This window comes from Lepisma saccharinum, chromosome 4, assembly GCF_977018435.1.
Source record: "Lepisma saccharinum chromosome 4, izLepSacc3.1, whole genome shotgun sequence".
Lineage (NCBI taxonomy): Eukaryota > Metazoa > Arthropoda > Insecta > Zygentoma > Lepismatidae > Lepisma > Lepisma saccharinum.
Genome location: NC_139232.1, coordinates 105,469,465 through 105,482,352, shown reverse-complemented (window position 1 = coordinate 105,482,352; position 12,888 = coordinate 105,469,465). Strand labels below are relative to the sequence as shown.

At 38.5% G+C, this 12,888-nt stretch overlaps 1 protein-coding gene across 1 annotated transcript in view; it reads left to right on the top strand.

The window, feature by feature from the left end:
• Window positions 1-4,104: 4,104 nt before the first annotated feature.
• The window catches only part of LOC145987296 (aminopeptidase N-like), a 56,173-nt gene continuing 47,389 nt past the window's right edge, over window positions 4,105-12,888 (top strand). Inside the window, exons 1-2 of the mRNA XM_083121812.1 lie at window positions 4,105-4,157; window positions 7,324-7,683. Coding sequence (XP_082977938.1) covers window positions 7,396-7,683 — 288 coding nt within the window. The 5' untranslated portion in view covers window positions 4,105-4,157; window positions 7,324-7,395. The remainder of the gene's footprint in view (window positions 4,158-7,323; window positions 7,684-12,888) is intronic.

The window sequence follows — 12,888 nt, the reverse complement described above, 5'->3', positions numbered from 1 at the left end:
CACTGAGATTCATCCTGTCCTATGACATTATCGTGAATAATTGACTTCCTTGTGTGTTTGATGACCCTATAATATATGTGACTCTAAAGCTTGTGTTCAATTTTATATCTGCTTACAGTTACTTCAAAAAATGGGCAAAAATACTCATAAACAAAATTTTTAAAATCATTTTGTGCGTGAGGTTTTTTTATCTAATCACCTTGAAATTAAGATTTTATCTAATCTTTAATGAAAGCTCATCAAATTATGATACAGGGAAATGATGTTGTAAAAAAGTCATCACCTGGGCATACTATAACGCTACGCCACTGATACTATAATACGTACATGCACTCGTACACTGGCCTCAACAAGTACTGCTGCAGTTTGTTTCTTCGTAAGGCATATTAGCACAATATACAATTCAATCTGCACGTGTATCAATATACGCTGCATAAAGCGCACCTTATTACTAACTTCGTTGACCCTGTACAGCAGACTGATTTTACCCACCTGACAGTGCGCAAATTATGCAACAAATACAGCAAACAAAAGTTGCATGAATAAACAGAGGCAGGGGATATGAATATAGAAGCCAAGTCGTAAGAACATGATAGAAAGAAATTGACGGTCAACACTATATCAATTGACGACCTTTGTGTGGGTATTTCACACTGTAGCAATGATGAGACTGGAAAACGAGGGGGGTGTTAAGTATGGTAGGAATAGTTAAAGATGGGTTTATAAAAAGGCCCCTCTGCTACTAAGTAATCCTACAGTCTGATTGATCTGGTTCGGCCTATCAAAATTGATTACAGAGCAGGAGAGTTGAGGGAAGATATAAGTACGACACGATTTTTCTTGATCAGATCTAAATCCTCAATGCTGAAACTTAGGTCGCAATTGCAGATTTATATAAATCTTTAATCTGAACGCGATGTTCAATATGCTGCAATACTTTCCATTTTGCAATAAGCACTTAACTTCTGAAGATCCTCTTTGTGTACAATTAATCTCTATTATATACCTAGGCAATTATATAAAGGGTATGTTCGACCAGCATTCCGGCTCGTCAGGGTCTAACACACACAAACAATTATTTATAACTAAATTATTTTCAAGAGCCGAGGAAACTTGGTAGGCATTCAATGAATATTGTAACGTACATAATAAATACATGGTAGCATTTATAGCGTGGGAAATCCTTTCGCATTACAGGTATTTCAATGTAATAGAGGGGCTTTATAATTTTATTAGAGATAAGAGGACGGTATTTCGAAACCAACACAATGCAATTTCCTGCTCATTCTCGTAACCTACTCCATATTCGTGACTTGGAGTCATAAACTTATTTTAGCAAGCCACAAATTTGTTCCGATGAAAACACTGACATAAAGTACTTTTATTCATCCTACTACGGTTTGGTGAATGCATAATTTGTGGATATTTGTCACGAAATGCGTTTAGTTAGAATTGAAATGTTACAAGACTTAAATAAGTAAACCAACCAACAACGTCATAAGGCAAGTTTGAACTGCATTTGCAGATGCTTTATTAGACTGCTGACTCACACTCGAAGTTCAGATGGAAAAATCAGTATAATTTATGCTGGAACAAGAAAATATATATAATTATTTTCCTTTTTGGATTTAATCAGATTTGAGGCTTTGTGGTTTCTAACACTGCACAAAGACATTCTGTATTGATTGCTGGCTACTCTAAACAGGCGAACTAAATGCTATGATTTATATTTATTTCAATTGAATCGTAATTTTGGTGTTTCAGTCCATATTTTTTCTGGAACATTCAAGTAAAAGCACTTACAAGATGTACCGATAAAAAGAACGTTGTGTAAGACCACCTACAAAAAGATAAGAAAACAATATTCCGTGTCGCAGGCCTTTCCAGGGCCAGTGCAACTAGTTCATTGCCCTTGAAGAAACTGAGATTTCTGGTTTCGAGTCCCGGCATCATCATCATCATTATTATTATTATTATTACATTTCCACATGGATTCAAAAACACGTAACCACTCGTTCCTAAGGACAGAGCTACGTGGGAATTGTTCAGAGAAAACGTTTGTTTTAAATAACCAAACAATAGTTTCTAATGATCAAATATTTGTTTAAATAGGCAACAATAACAATATTGTTCACCAGAACTAATTTATTTTAGTAATCGGGTATATTTGTTCACAGTTGATTAATAATATGGTCAAATCTACTAGATTCGGCAATAAGGCTGCCATGTTTTTTTGTTTATACTCACTAAGAAGCCTAACCGAACAGGAATAGGCTAATTAAGGCCGGACACGGAAAAATACTGTTGGAAAGCTTATCTTTCGTTTAAAATATTCCTTGGAACCAGTAGCGGCTTCTGCCTATTCGCACATTCGCAAGTGCACACCCAAATAAATCTGTAATGCAAAACATTATTATTATACTTATTTATTGAACTCTATGTCCTTTGAAACATCAATTGTTCCCACGCCGCTCCACCAAGAGCGATGGTGAAGTAGCTTACGATCAGTGATGCCAACTCTCGTCGACCGAGTCGCGCTTGTTGCCAACCTATTCCATTAGAGATTGTGCGACAGAGTCGAGCCAACCCATACATCATTGCATATTGAGTTGTTTTTTTTTTTAAAAAAAGGGAAATTTCAATGGTACATTGTACCTCCGAATTGTGTCCCGTGCATGATAGGGGAAGACAAAGGGGAAGGTGAGGAGGGCAACAGAAAGCGAGACGGGTGTTTTAAACATGCCTGATATTGCCTTTGCTTAGTGCATCTTGGCCAAAACAAACTGTCTCTGTGGCGCAGTAGCCGAATTATCAACCCACGCGAAGGGAACGTACATGAATCAGCCAGCTGTTTAGCACTGTGTGTTTCTGTTACTGAGTTGCAAAATTGTTTAGCGCTGTCAAAATCTCGTATCTGTTTAAGTGCAAACTGTTTGATTTCTTGATGAATAGGGAAACTGTACATAGTGTAATATTTAACGTTGTTGAATTTTAGGAGGGAAGTTAGCTACAAAGTCTGTAGCAACTGCAGCAATATATGTATACGCGGAAGGGAAGGAAACATTCTGAAGTAAAAAGCAGGGCAGTGTGAACTGAGTGAGTACTGTAATTTTCTTGATTCGCTTGATTTGTTTGGTTCGATCAGTCTGTCATTAGAAATAAAGAACATCTAGATAGATAACAGTTGATTTCCTCCATTTTGTAGTTGGATCGGCTTCTTGTTGTACGCCAATGTTATTATTCTCCTTGTTCATTAATATCAGCGGAGCGGAGGAGGAAGTTCTTATGAAATATATTTTGCAAATCGACAATAGTATTGATATTGTAGATGAGTATTTCTATGTATTGAGTGATTTTGTAAGATTATCGAATGCTGAATTACATATTGCACAATAACATCGCTCTTCTCGTAAAAATTCCATTTTAAAAAATCATGAATGATAACTCTATCATAGCTTCATTATGAGTGAAAAATGTTCAAAAGTTGGGTTGCCAATATATTAAGCATCAATATGTGCTCAAGAACGGGTGCGAGTATTTGACAGGGGTGTTATAACATTTCTGGATGCGAGACTAAAATGTACACCCATAGAGCCAGATCATGAGCCGCCACTGCCTGACACCAACTCAATGAAGTAGGTTGTAGGTGAGTCCACGTTGCACCGTGAAACCAACTACACGCACGAGTGCAGAGAGAGTCAAAAAGTGAAGCGAAATAGACGGAGCTACTGATCATCAGCTGTCGTGACTAAGATAACATCAGCAACAGGACAAAACATGCCATTCTAACTTCCTGTTTGCTTCACGATACATCCTTGGTCATTCCACGGTGACGCACATAAAGAAATATTAATACTAATAAAAAAATAAAATTCATTATCAACAGCGGCAGGGGATATGAATACTATAAAAGTTACGTGGTAAGAACATGATAGAAAAAAGTGTTGGCACTCAGCACTATTGACGACCATTGTGATGAAGTCTCATAATGTGATAGTGATGAGATTGGAAAGGGGGAGGAGTGCTTAAGAACGATAGGAAAAGCTAAGGGTTGGATTATAAAAGGCCTTCTGCTACTAGGCAATCCTTCAGTCTGGTTGATCTGGTTCAGACTATCAACATTGATCCCAAACAGAGAGAGTCGAGAGAAGATACAGGTAAATTGAACACGAATTTTTCTTGATCAGGTCTAAATCCTCATTGCTGAAACTTAGTATATAAATCCTGAATCCATGTTCAATATGCTGCAGTGTTTGCCATTTTACAATGAGCACTTAACTTCTGTAAGTCCTTTTTGACTACGATTAATCTTTACTTTATAATTTTGTTTAGCTTCTGTTCGACCAGCATTACGGGCTTAATGTTGAAGGAATGAAGCTCAAGTGAGGCTAACACACGCACACATATTATTATTATTTACAACTAAATTATTTACCATCAATGAACAATTTAACTTAAATGATGCAACTACTTCTCTTGTAGTCTACGGTTGTTACTAGCATAAAAACATGTTTTTTTTTGTAGAGACGTTTAAATAACATCTTTATTCATCTTAAATAACAATAAAACAGATTGCTTGCTTCACAGTTAAGTTGCTAGATTTCAACAATGTAACATTGACAAGATCCATTGTATAACTGATCCTTTTTTAAAGACGTTCTTTTTATTTAATCAAATATGTAATGTTGTAGTATCTTGACACGTCGCAAGAGACATTTGATGTTGATTACTGGTTCTTATGAACAGACGAGCAAATATCCATAATTTATATTGTAATCGATCGCAATTTAAGTATTTCTGTCCATAGTTTTTCTGATACATTACGAAAATTTGATTGCATGAAATAGTACTTAGAAGATGTACCTTGAAAAGAAAAATGTGGCCTAAGACCACCTGCAAGAAGAGAAGAAAACTATATTCAGTTTCACAGGCCTTTTGAGAGCCTAGGGCCAGTTCACGTGTGGTCAGCGCATCGAGTTCATTGCCGTTTTAGCAACTGAGGTTTCTGATTTCGAGTTCCGTGATGTTGTTTTCATCAATGTCATCTCATCTTCGCATTAGCAAATTCAGACAGAATAGCAACGCTAAATAACAAAAAATACACAAAAAATATCAATTTTTGCTCTTTTTCTGACATTTTCACAGTGTACTCCGTGCCACCATTGCATTCAAGTACCTTCTAAATTGTTCTCCTGACGGTAACGCTGACATTCCATATGGAATCAAAAACGTAAACATTCCTTCCAAAGGACATGGGAATTCTTCAGACAAAACGTATTACTGTTAAACCTTGTTTCTATGTTAATAAGACCTTAAAATGCTGACCAAGGCAAACTTTTATAGTACAAAAATATATACGTTATATAACGTTATATAACGTTACGTTCTCGTATAAGAACAAAATGTTAAATTTTATTGTGAATATTCGTCTGAAGAAGACCCTGTTAGAGGGTGGAAACGATACGTTTTTATGTATTTTTTTTATACAATTAAAGTTTGCCTTGGTCATCATTTTAAGGTTTTATTTACAAAACGTATAGTTTCTAATGTACAAATAATTGTTTAAATAGGCAATAAACATATTATTGTTCACCAGGACTAAATTGAATTAGTAATCGTGATATTTGTTCATAGATACCAAAATAAGCTGGTCATATTTACTATATTTAGCAAAAAGGCTACCAAATTTTTGTTAAGGCTTACCAAGAAGCTTAACCGAACGTGTTTTGCAAACTTAGTCAGGTTTTGTGCGTAAGCCTATCTGGAAGGTCCTTCTCAATCGGTTTATTTGTCCATACAATAATTAATGACTCTCTATTGTTCATTAACTATTTATATTTACATTCCCTCCTTTTTAACTTTAATTTTGCTATCACGACTAATGTAATGTCTTTTTGATCACAATATCAACGCTCAGATTGAAGACAGTGCAATCAGTTTTCATACAGGAAATGCCATTCCAACGCTTCGGCATGTAAAAGGACAACTAATGTGTTATATGACCGGAAATAATTCATGTTGGCGAGGACATCTTCCATATTTCTTTTATGAACAGTTCGCAAATGCACATTGTCTTCATACTTCCTATTTGGCTGACCGGAACTGTAAGCGATGATGACGCAATCATTCTGAAAGAACACAACGGTGGCAAGCATCACGCTGCTATATAAAAAATATTTTTACTCGGAAATTGGGTTTTTCTTTTAAAAAATCTGAAAAACGTATCGGTAACATAAGCGAAAAGATTTGTTTTTCGTGCATTGTTTGCTTGGCTGGGATAAACAAAATTGGACCAACAGTTTAAAGGGGCATCCGAAATTCTGTACGATGTGCCTGCCTGATACCTTTGATTAACACTACAGTTAAAGAACTTAAAAATCATGATTTTTATGTTTCCATAATTATGTATCAATTAGTAATACACATATTTGTTCAAACAAATAGCTATTCTATTTACAAAAGTTTTTATGTTTTTAATTTAATTTATTTTTTTGGTGCCTGACAGGCACAACTCGTCCAGTTACGTAACAACAAGGGTTGACAACGTTACACAATATAAGATATAGATTTTTTTATTTGGATTTTTCATATTTAGCGTCGCATTCCGGTTCTTATTGGCTAGTCCCGTCGATGGGGATGAATGGTGAATAGGTGGCACTGATGAAGCAACATTTACCCGTGCTAAATTCGAGACTGGAACACATTATCTTCTGTGACGATTACGTTAGTCGACCACTCAACACTCTCGTCCACCTATGTGGCTTTCGTGACGTGTGTGTGCACTTCCTTTGATACATACATCTGTTATGAAACAATGAAGTGCGTTTTGGTCCATTTCGATCGTTGGTTGAAGCTTATTGTGCTAATTTCTAGCTAAGGAGGTGAAAAGTTATGCAATTGACTCATATCGCATGACCCGGCAAATCTCAAAACTGATCATAGTGTTCACATACTCAATGTTGGTAATTGTATGATTTATAGCCACCCCGATTACGTAGTGCTAACATCGTCGCCTTGTTATCAAGGAGTTCCTGGTTCGATACCCGGCACAGTCACATAGTGGTTCGGATACCACGTTAAACCGTAGATCCAGTCCCGATTAGCCTTTCTGTGCATAAAGAGGATTTAGAAACAAACATATAATTCATACTTTGGGTTAGAAAACCCAATGCATCCCTAAATTCTGAATGTTAAAATATTTCATCTAGTGTACAATGTGTGTGCATTTTGGGGGAACGGGGGTTATACAAAGTAACTTTCTCGGAATATGTGTGACTTGTGGTTTCTAAACTAACCAATTTTGTATTGTTCTTGTTCTTGCAGATCATCAGCCAACGTTAGTGAACATTGCCTCCAAGAGCGTTTTACAGCGAAGTCTTTCGCCGGTGAAAGAAGATGAAAACTGGGCACATGGCGGCGACCAGCAAAGTTTTGTTGCTGTTATTGTTTCTTGCAATTTGCAATTTCAAACAATCCCAGGAAAGCTTTGTTGAGGAGGCGGAGCCTCTGCACAGAATAAGAGGAGTCAGCAACTATAAAATCGTGGACACTGACTGGGAAAAGTCTCTTCTGGATGGATCCACAGCTGACCATTGGATAGACGGCCTGACCACGGAGGAATGGTCGGATGATATCAAGCTCCACGAAAAATCAATTAGTGTGCGCTCTGCTGAAATGCCGGAGGTGAGCAGATGTGATCAATAAGCTTATTTATTTTTGTGGTAGTAATGTGCAGTAGTGTGCCCAAGATTTTCGAAGGGAGTATTACGTATACTATTTCAAGTAACCAGTACCTACTCGTTTTTGTATATTTTCCTGCTTTTGAAGTTCACTTTTTATATTCCTGCCATTGTATTTCCCGGTGTCTAATTACAGCGCAGAACTGTTGCTTTGACAAAATCCCGTTTCCCTGCTAGCTCCTTTGTGAGGTTGATTTTAAAAGTTGCCGCTTCTTGCCCGAGTAAGTATAATTATTTTCATCAATTCGGTAGATAATCACAGAGATCATCAATACACATCGAAAATTTTTGCAATCTATTCTACAACTGTCTTTTATCCATATTCTTTTTACTTCGTGCTAAAATTATTAAACCTTAGTCAATTTTCCCCTTACTGAACGTTCATGCACAGCATGATAACCTAATTTAATCTTTAAAACAAGTATCCACACAGCAGAGTAAGAGCAATGTAAGATTCATGCCTCTCTCTCTCTCTCTCTCTTCTTGTACGAAATAACGTAAGTTAAAATCTCGTTTGCATAACTTTCTGTATACCTTGTAGTTGCTAATTTGATTTAACCATGTGTGAGTTTCTGATTGTGCCTTCCCAATTGCATTGTTGTCTTGTATTAAAGGATACCAGATTTGATCCTCAGTGCAGACATATTACATAAAGATTCAAATTTTATCTTAAAACTGTAGGCGCAATCCTGATTAGACTATATGAGCATAAAATGAACTTAAAACGAACATTCACATGTAATTTTAAAAAATGAATGAAATGTTAATATTAAACTATTAAAAGTTCAAATCCGGGAACATTTCTAACGATGGAAGCGGCCCCGGCGCCCACCCAGTGTCGAATAACATGGGTACCTGGGGGAAACCCTGGGGGGGGGGGGGGTAAAGGCGGTCAGGGGCGTGATGCTGATCACATCACCCCCACTCACGACCGGATCAAGAAAGTGTGGGGCGTTACCCCCACACCCTCCTATACGCCTTCATGGCGTGGTGCTATGCACAGGGGAGCACTTTACCTTTTTTTTTTTTATTAAACTATTAAAATGTTCCTAAGAATTAAAGACTTTACATTCATAATATGTGTGCGAAACTACTTGTGCATATACCCCACTTAATACTTAAAATCGGTATGCTACTACAAGAGAGACTTAGATCCCAAAGTAACTTATAATTGGGAGTGGAAATTTGCAGGCTTTTGATTGAATAATATCAAAGAATGAGGGGCCTCCCTGATGGCATAAAATAATGTCACCTTGTAATCAAGGACACAGTGATTCAGGCCCCATTTTAAGCTGTAGGTCCAATCCCAATTAGTGCAGGCACATAGTGGTTCGGATCCCACATTATATTGTAGGCGCAGTCCCGATTAGCCTCACTGTGCATAAAGTAGACTTAAAACACCAAATCAATAAAACAATTAAACCAATCCCAATTAGCATATCGAAGCATACAGTGAACTTGAATAAACACAATTTGTACTGCGAGAAAGTTAGATTTTATAAAATATACTTGTCTTTTGCCATTTGAGGCCAATCAATTTAGTTTCTGAGTCAGTTTTAGGACCACCGTGCTCTAGGATAGTGTTTTCCAACTACCGGACTGGGTCCAGCATCGGGCCACTAGAGTTCATTAGATCCAGTGGTTGCTAACTATTTTAAACCCTATTTTATATTTGTGAACAAGACTATACATATACCATATGCCATAATATATTTATTAATATTTAATTTCAAGGATGCACAATAATGTATAAAGTTTAAAAAAAATCGAAAGGAGTAAAATTTTTGAGCTGTTCTTCATGGACTATTAAAAAATAAATTTACTGCGCTGTGATCTCACGATTGACAACCACATTAGGTGGCCAAAATGTGTCAAGACTTGCTCCGTGAACAGGCTTACCAGCCATTACGTCACATTATACATGAAGCACTTGAAAGCCAGATTACAAATATTTTATGCTAAATACAAATGCAAAGTAGATTTTCTATCTTAGGTAAATTAGGCTCAGTCAATAAATTACGAGGCAGAGGATATTTCACAGCACATACGTAACGAACCTCAGAAGTATTGTCCATCACTGTTTAGGCATTTATCCCATTGTGACACCAGTCGCAAAATGGCACCCTCATAGAACTCCTTAGGCTGCTGCTGGAACCAATTGCGCACGTACTCCCTGACGTCATCGTCCGATTGAAACCGTTGTCCCCAAAGTGCTTTTTTGAGCTCACCGAAGATGTGTAAGTCACACGTGAACAGATCTGGACTATAGGGGGTGGCTCAGGATTTCCAACTTGAATTTTTTTTCAGACACTCCTTTGTTGCGTTGGCTGTGTGTGGTTTACCGTTGTCGTGCAATAGCTCGACACCACGAGAAAGGTGACCGGAACGTTTCGATTTGATTGCCTTCCTGAGCTTCGTTAACGTTTCACAATACCGCTGGGCATTGACCGTAGCTCCATGCTCCAGGAAGTCGACGAGGAGTGGTCCCTTGCGGTCGAAGAAGAACGAAAGCATGACCTTGTCGGCTCTAGTGTGGAGGGTCTTGAACTTTTCTTGGTGGAGGGGAATCTGCGTGCTTCCTCTGACGAATTTGCCGTTTCGACTCGGGCTCAAAGTGGTGACACCAACTTTCGTCGCAGGATATATCCTTTCCATTCGTCGATGGATTTCACAACTCCCTACACCTTGTATAGGTATAATTTGTACTTTTAAGCCGATTCTCAGCAACATACACTGGCTCCACGAATAAGAAAAAAATATAACCTTCAGTACCAAAAAAGGTGGCTGAAGGTATGTGTACATATGTACCCGATTTCCCACATGACATGTACTATTGAATTAAATGTGAAAAAAAGATGAAGTGTGTGTATTATAAGAAAGAAAGTTAAAGTATCCGCCGATTCATAGTATCAAGAAAAATTCATCGTTTCGCCCCATAGAGAAAAGACACCTCGCCGTATTGTACCAAAACATCTAAGGCCGACTGCTCCCTTCCCTTCCTTTTATAGGCCCCGCTAATCACCTAACCGTTACTGGGAACTTTCCGCTTGTCGGCTGTCCAGAGTCTCACCTACCTACCCAACGGCCAAGAATACGCACGTACATGAATACGTAGACATCCACAACATTACCAAAATACATAACACTAAAACCCGATCTATCCAATTAAATTAATTAATTAAACATATAAAATAATATTCGCCTCATACAACCTTCCGTTGTCAACAAGCGCACTATACCCCGCTGCTCCTCTTTGGATGCTTCCATTACGCGTCGCAGTCAAACATGGAATGACTGGACACTGCCGATGCTCGGTTAGCAGCCTTTGTGCATACCTTGCCAGACACGTAACGCCATCTAGTGCGAGAACGTAAGCGAATCAGTTTCGTCACTCTTGCACCTCCATTTCAGGTCCCTCGACCCATTTCTAATTACCATAATGTTCGTGTAATATCCTCTGCCTCGTTATTTATTGACTGAGCCTCATAGTTAGATAATAAACAGTATCATAGAGGGTGCATTCAGGGCCGTCGGAACTTATTTCAAAGTGGGGGGGGGGGGAGTTCTTAGATCCACCACCATTTTTTTCTAAATCTCTTTTCAGATATATATATATTATATATATATATATATATCAGGCGCGTATATTCTAGGCTACCTAGGCTATCGCCGAAGCCCAGATTAAATACAGAAAATAATCGACTATCAAATATGACTGATGCTTCACTCTCAAACAACGACGGCGGGAAAAAATGATAGTATAAACCCGCGAAGAGAGGGTTCCTTGTGCTCGCCCTATACATGGGGATGGACTCCTTTCCTTTAAAACTACCACAAGACTTCAGCGGTTAAATTCTTCCCCGATCAGCGCCTGGAGGCGGTCGGTATTTGTAGTGGCTTCTTAGACATGGAACTCTTCGTTTTACAACGGCGGTAAAACCTTGCAGCGAACGGGAAAAGAGTGGCTGGCATGTGATAGGGGTGGCCGCGTTGGCAGTCGGTAACGCGTCTGACTACCATACTAAAGGTCCCGGGTTCGATCCCCGGCCGGTTCAAATCCGGGAACTTTTCTAACGATGGAAGCGGCCCCGGCGCCCACTCAGGGTCGAATAACATGGGTACCTGGGGGAAACCCTGGGGTGTAAAGGCGGTCAGGGGCGTGATGCTGATCACATAACCCCCACTCGCGACCGGATCAAGAAAGTGTGGGGCGTTACCCCCACACCCCCTATACGCCTTCATGGCGTGGTGCTATGCACAGGGGAACACTTTACCTTTTTTTTACCTTTGGCATGTGATAGGGAATTTTAGGCTAAAAGAACACTGTACCATCGAACACATGCAGAACTCGCAGGCCGCTGACTTTCAACCAACCATACTTATTTTACCCCTTTATCCACTCCAGTTCAATGCAAGGATACTTCCACAAATATCGAATGAAAAGTTTTCATCATGTGAAATTCTCCATTAAATGTTTGCGCCGATTCCTACTACCTTCGATTTCTTTGTTACAAACAAGTATTCTTTGCACATTACATGTAGGAGGAGAGTTGCTTCTACATTTCACACTGGTCAGCTCCTCCTAGCTATTGTCATGAACAAAAGTTTGTAGGGTAGTGTTTACCGTTGTAGATTGTCAACCTGATGGTCGTGTGTTAAAACCCCTTCGGTGGCAGAAAATTTTCATAAGTTTTAGACATATCTCACTGTGTTCATTGTCCATGCAGTGTGAAACGGAATGATTCTGTTTGGAATTAACGATGGGGAGAGGAGAAATGTTAAATAACAAAACCTCTATTTCAACGAACTGAGAAATTGAGAAAAATTGGATAATTCTTATAAATATGAAAATTACATCCATGTTTTTAGTGGTATAATTTTATCTCTGAACTCAGCCAAATGGCATTTCGCACAGATCTAATACATTCTCCAATTCATTTTTAAATATTATTGAATGTTTCATGTCGATATTTTGATCAATGCATCAATTCTTGACGCTGAGACGATATTTTCTACAAATACCTCATCTCTCCTCTCGTCTCCTATCTCCTGTCTCCTTCTCCTTCATCTCTCCCCTTCTTCTCCTTTGCTTATATGCCATATTGCCTTCCCTCCTGTTCTCGCCTCTTGTCTCCATCCCATTCTTCTC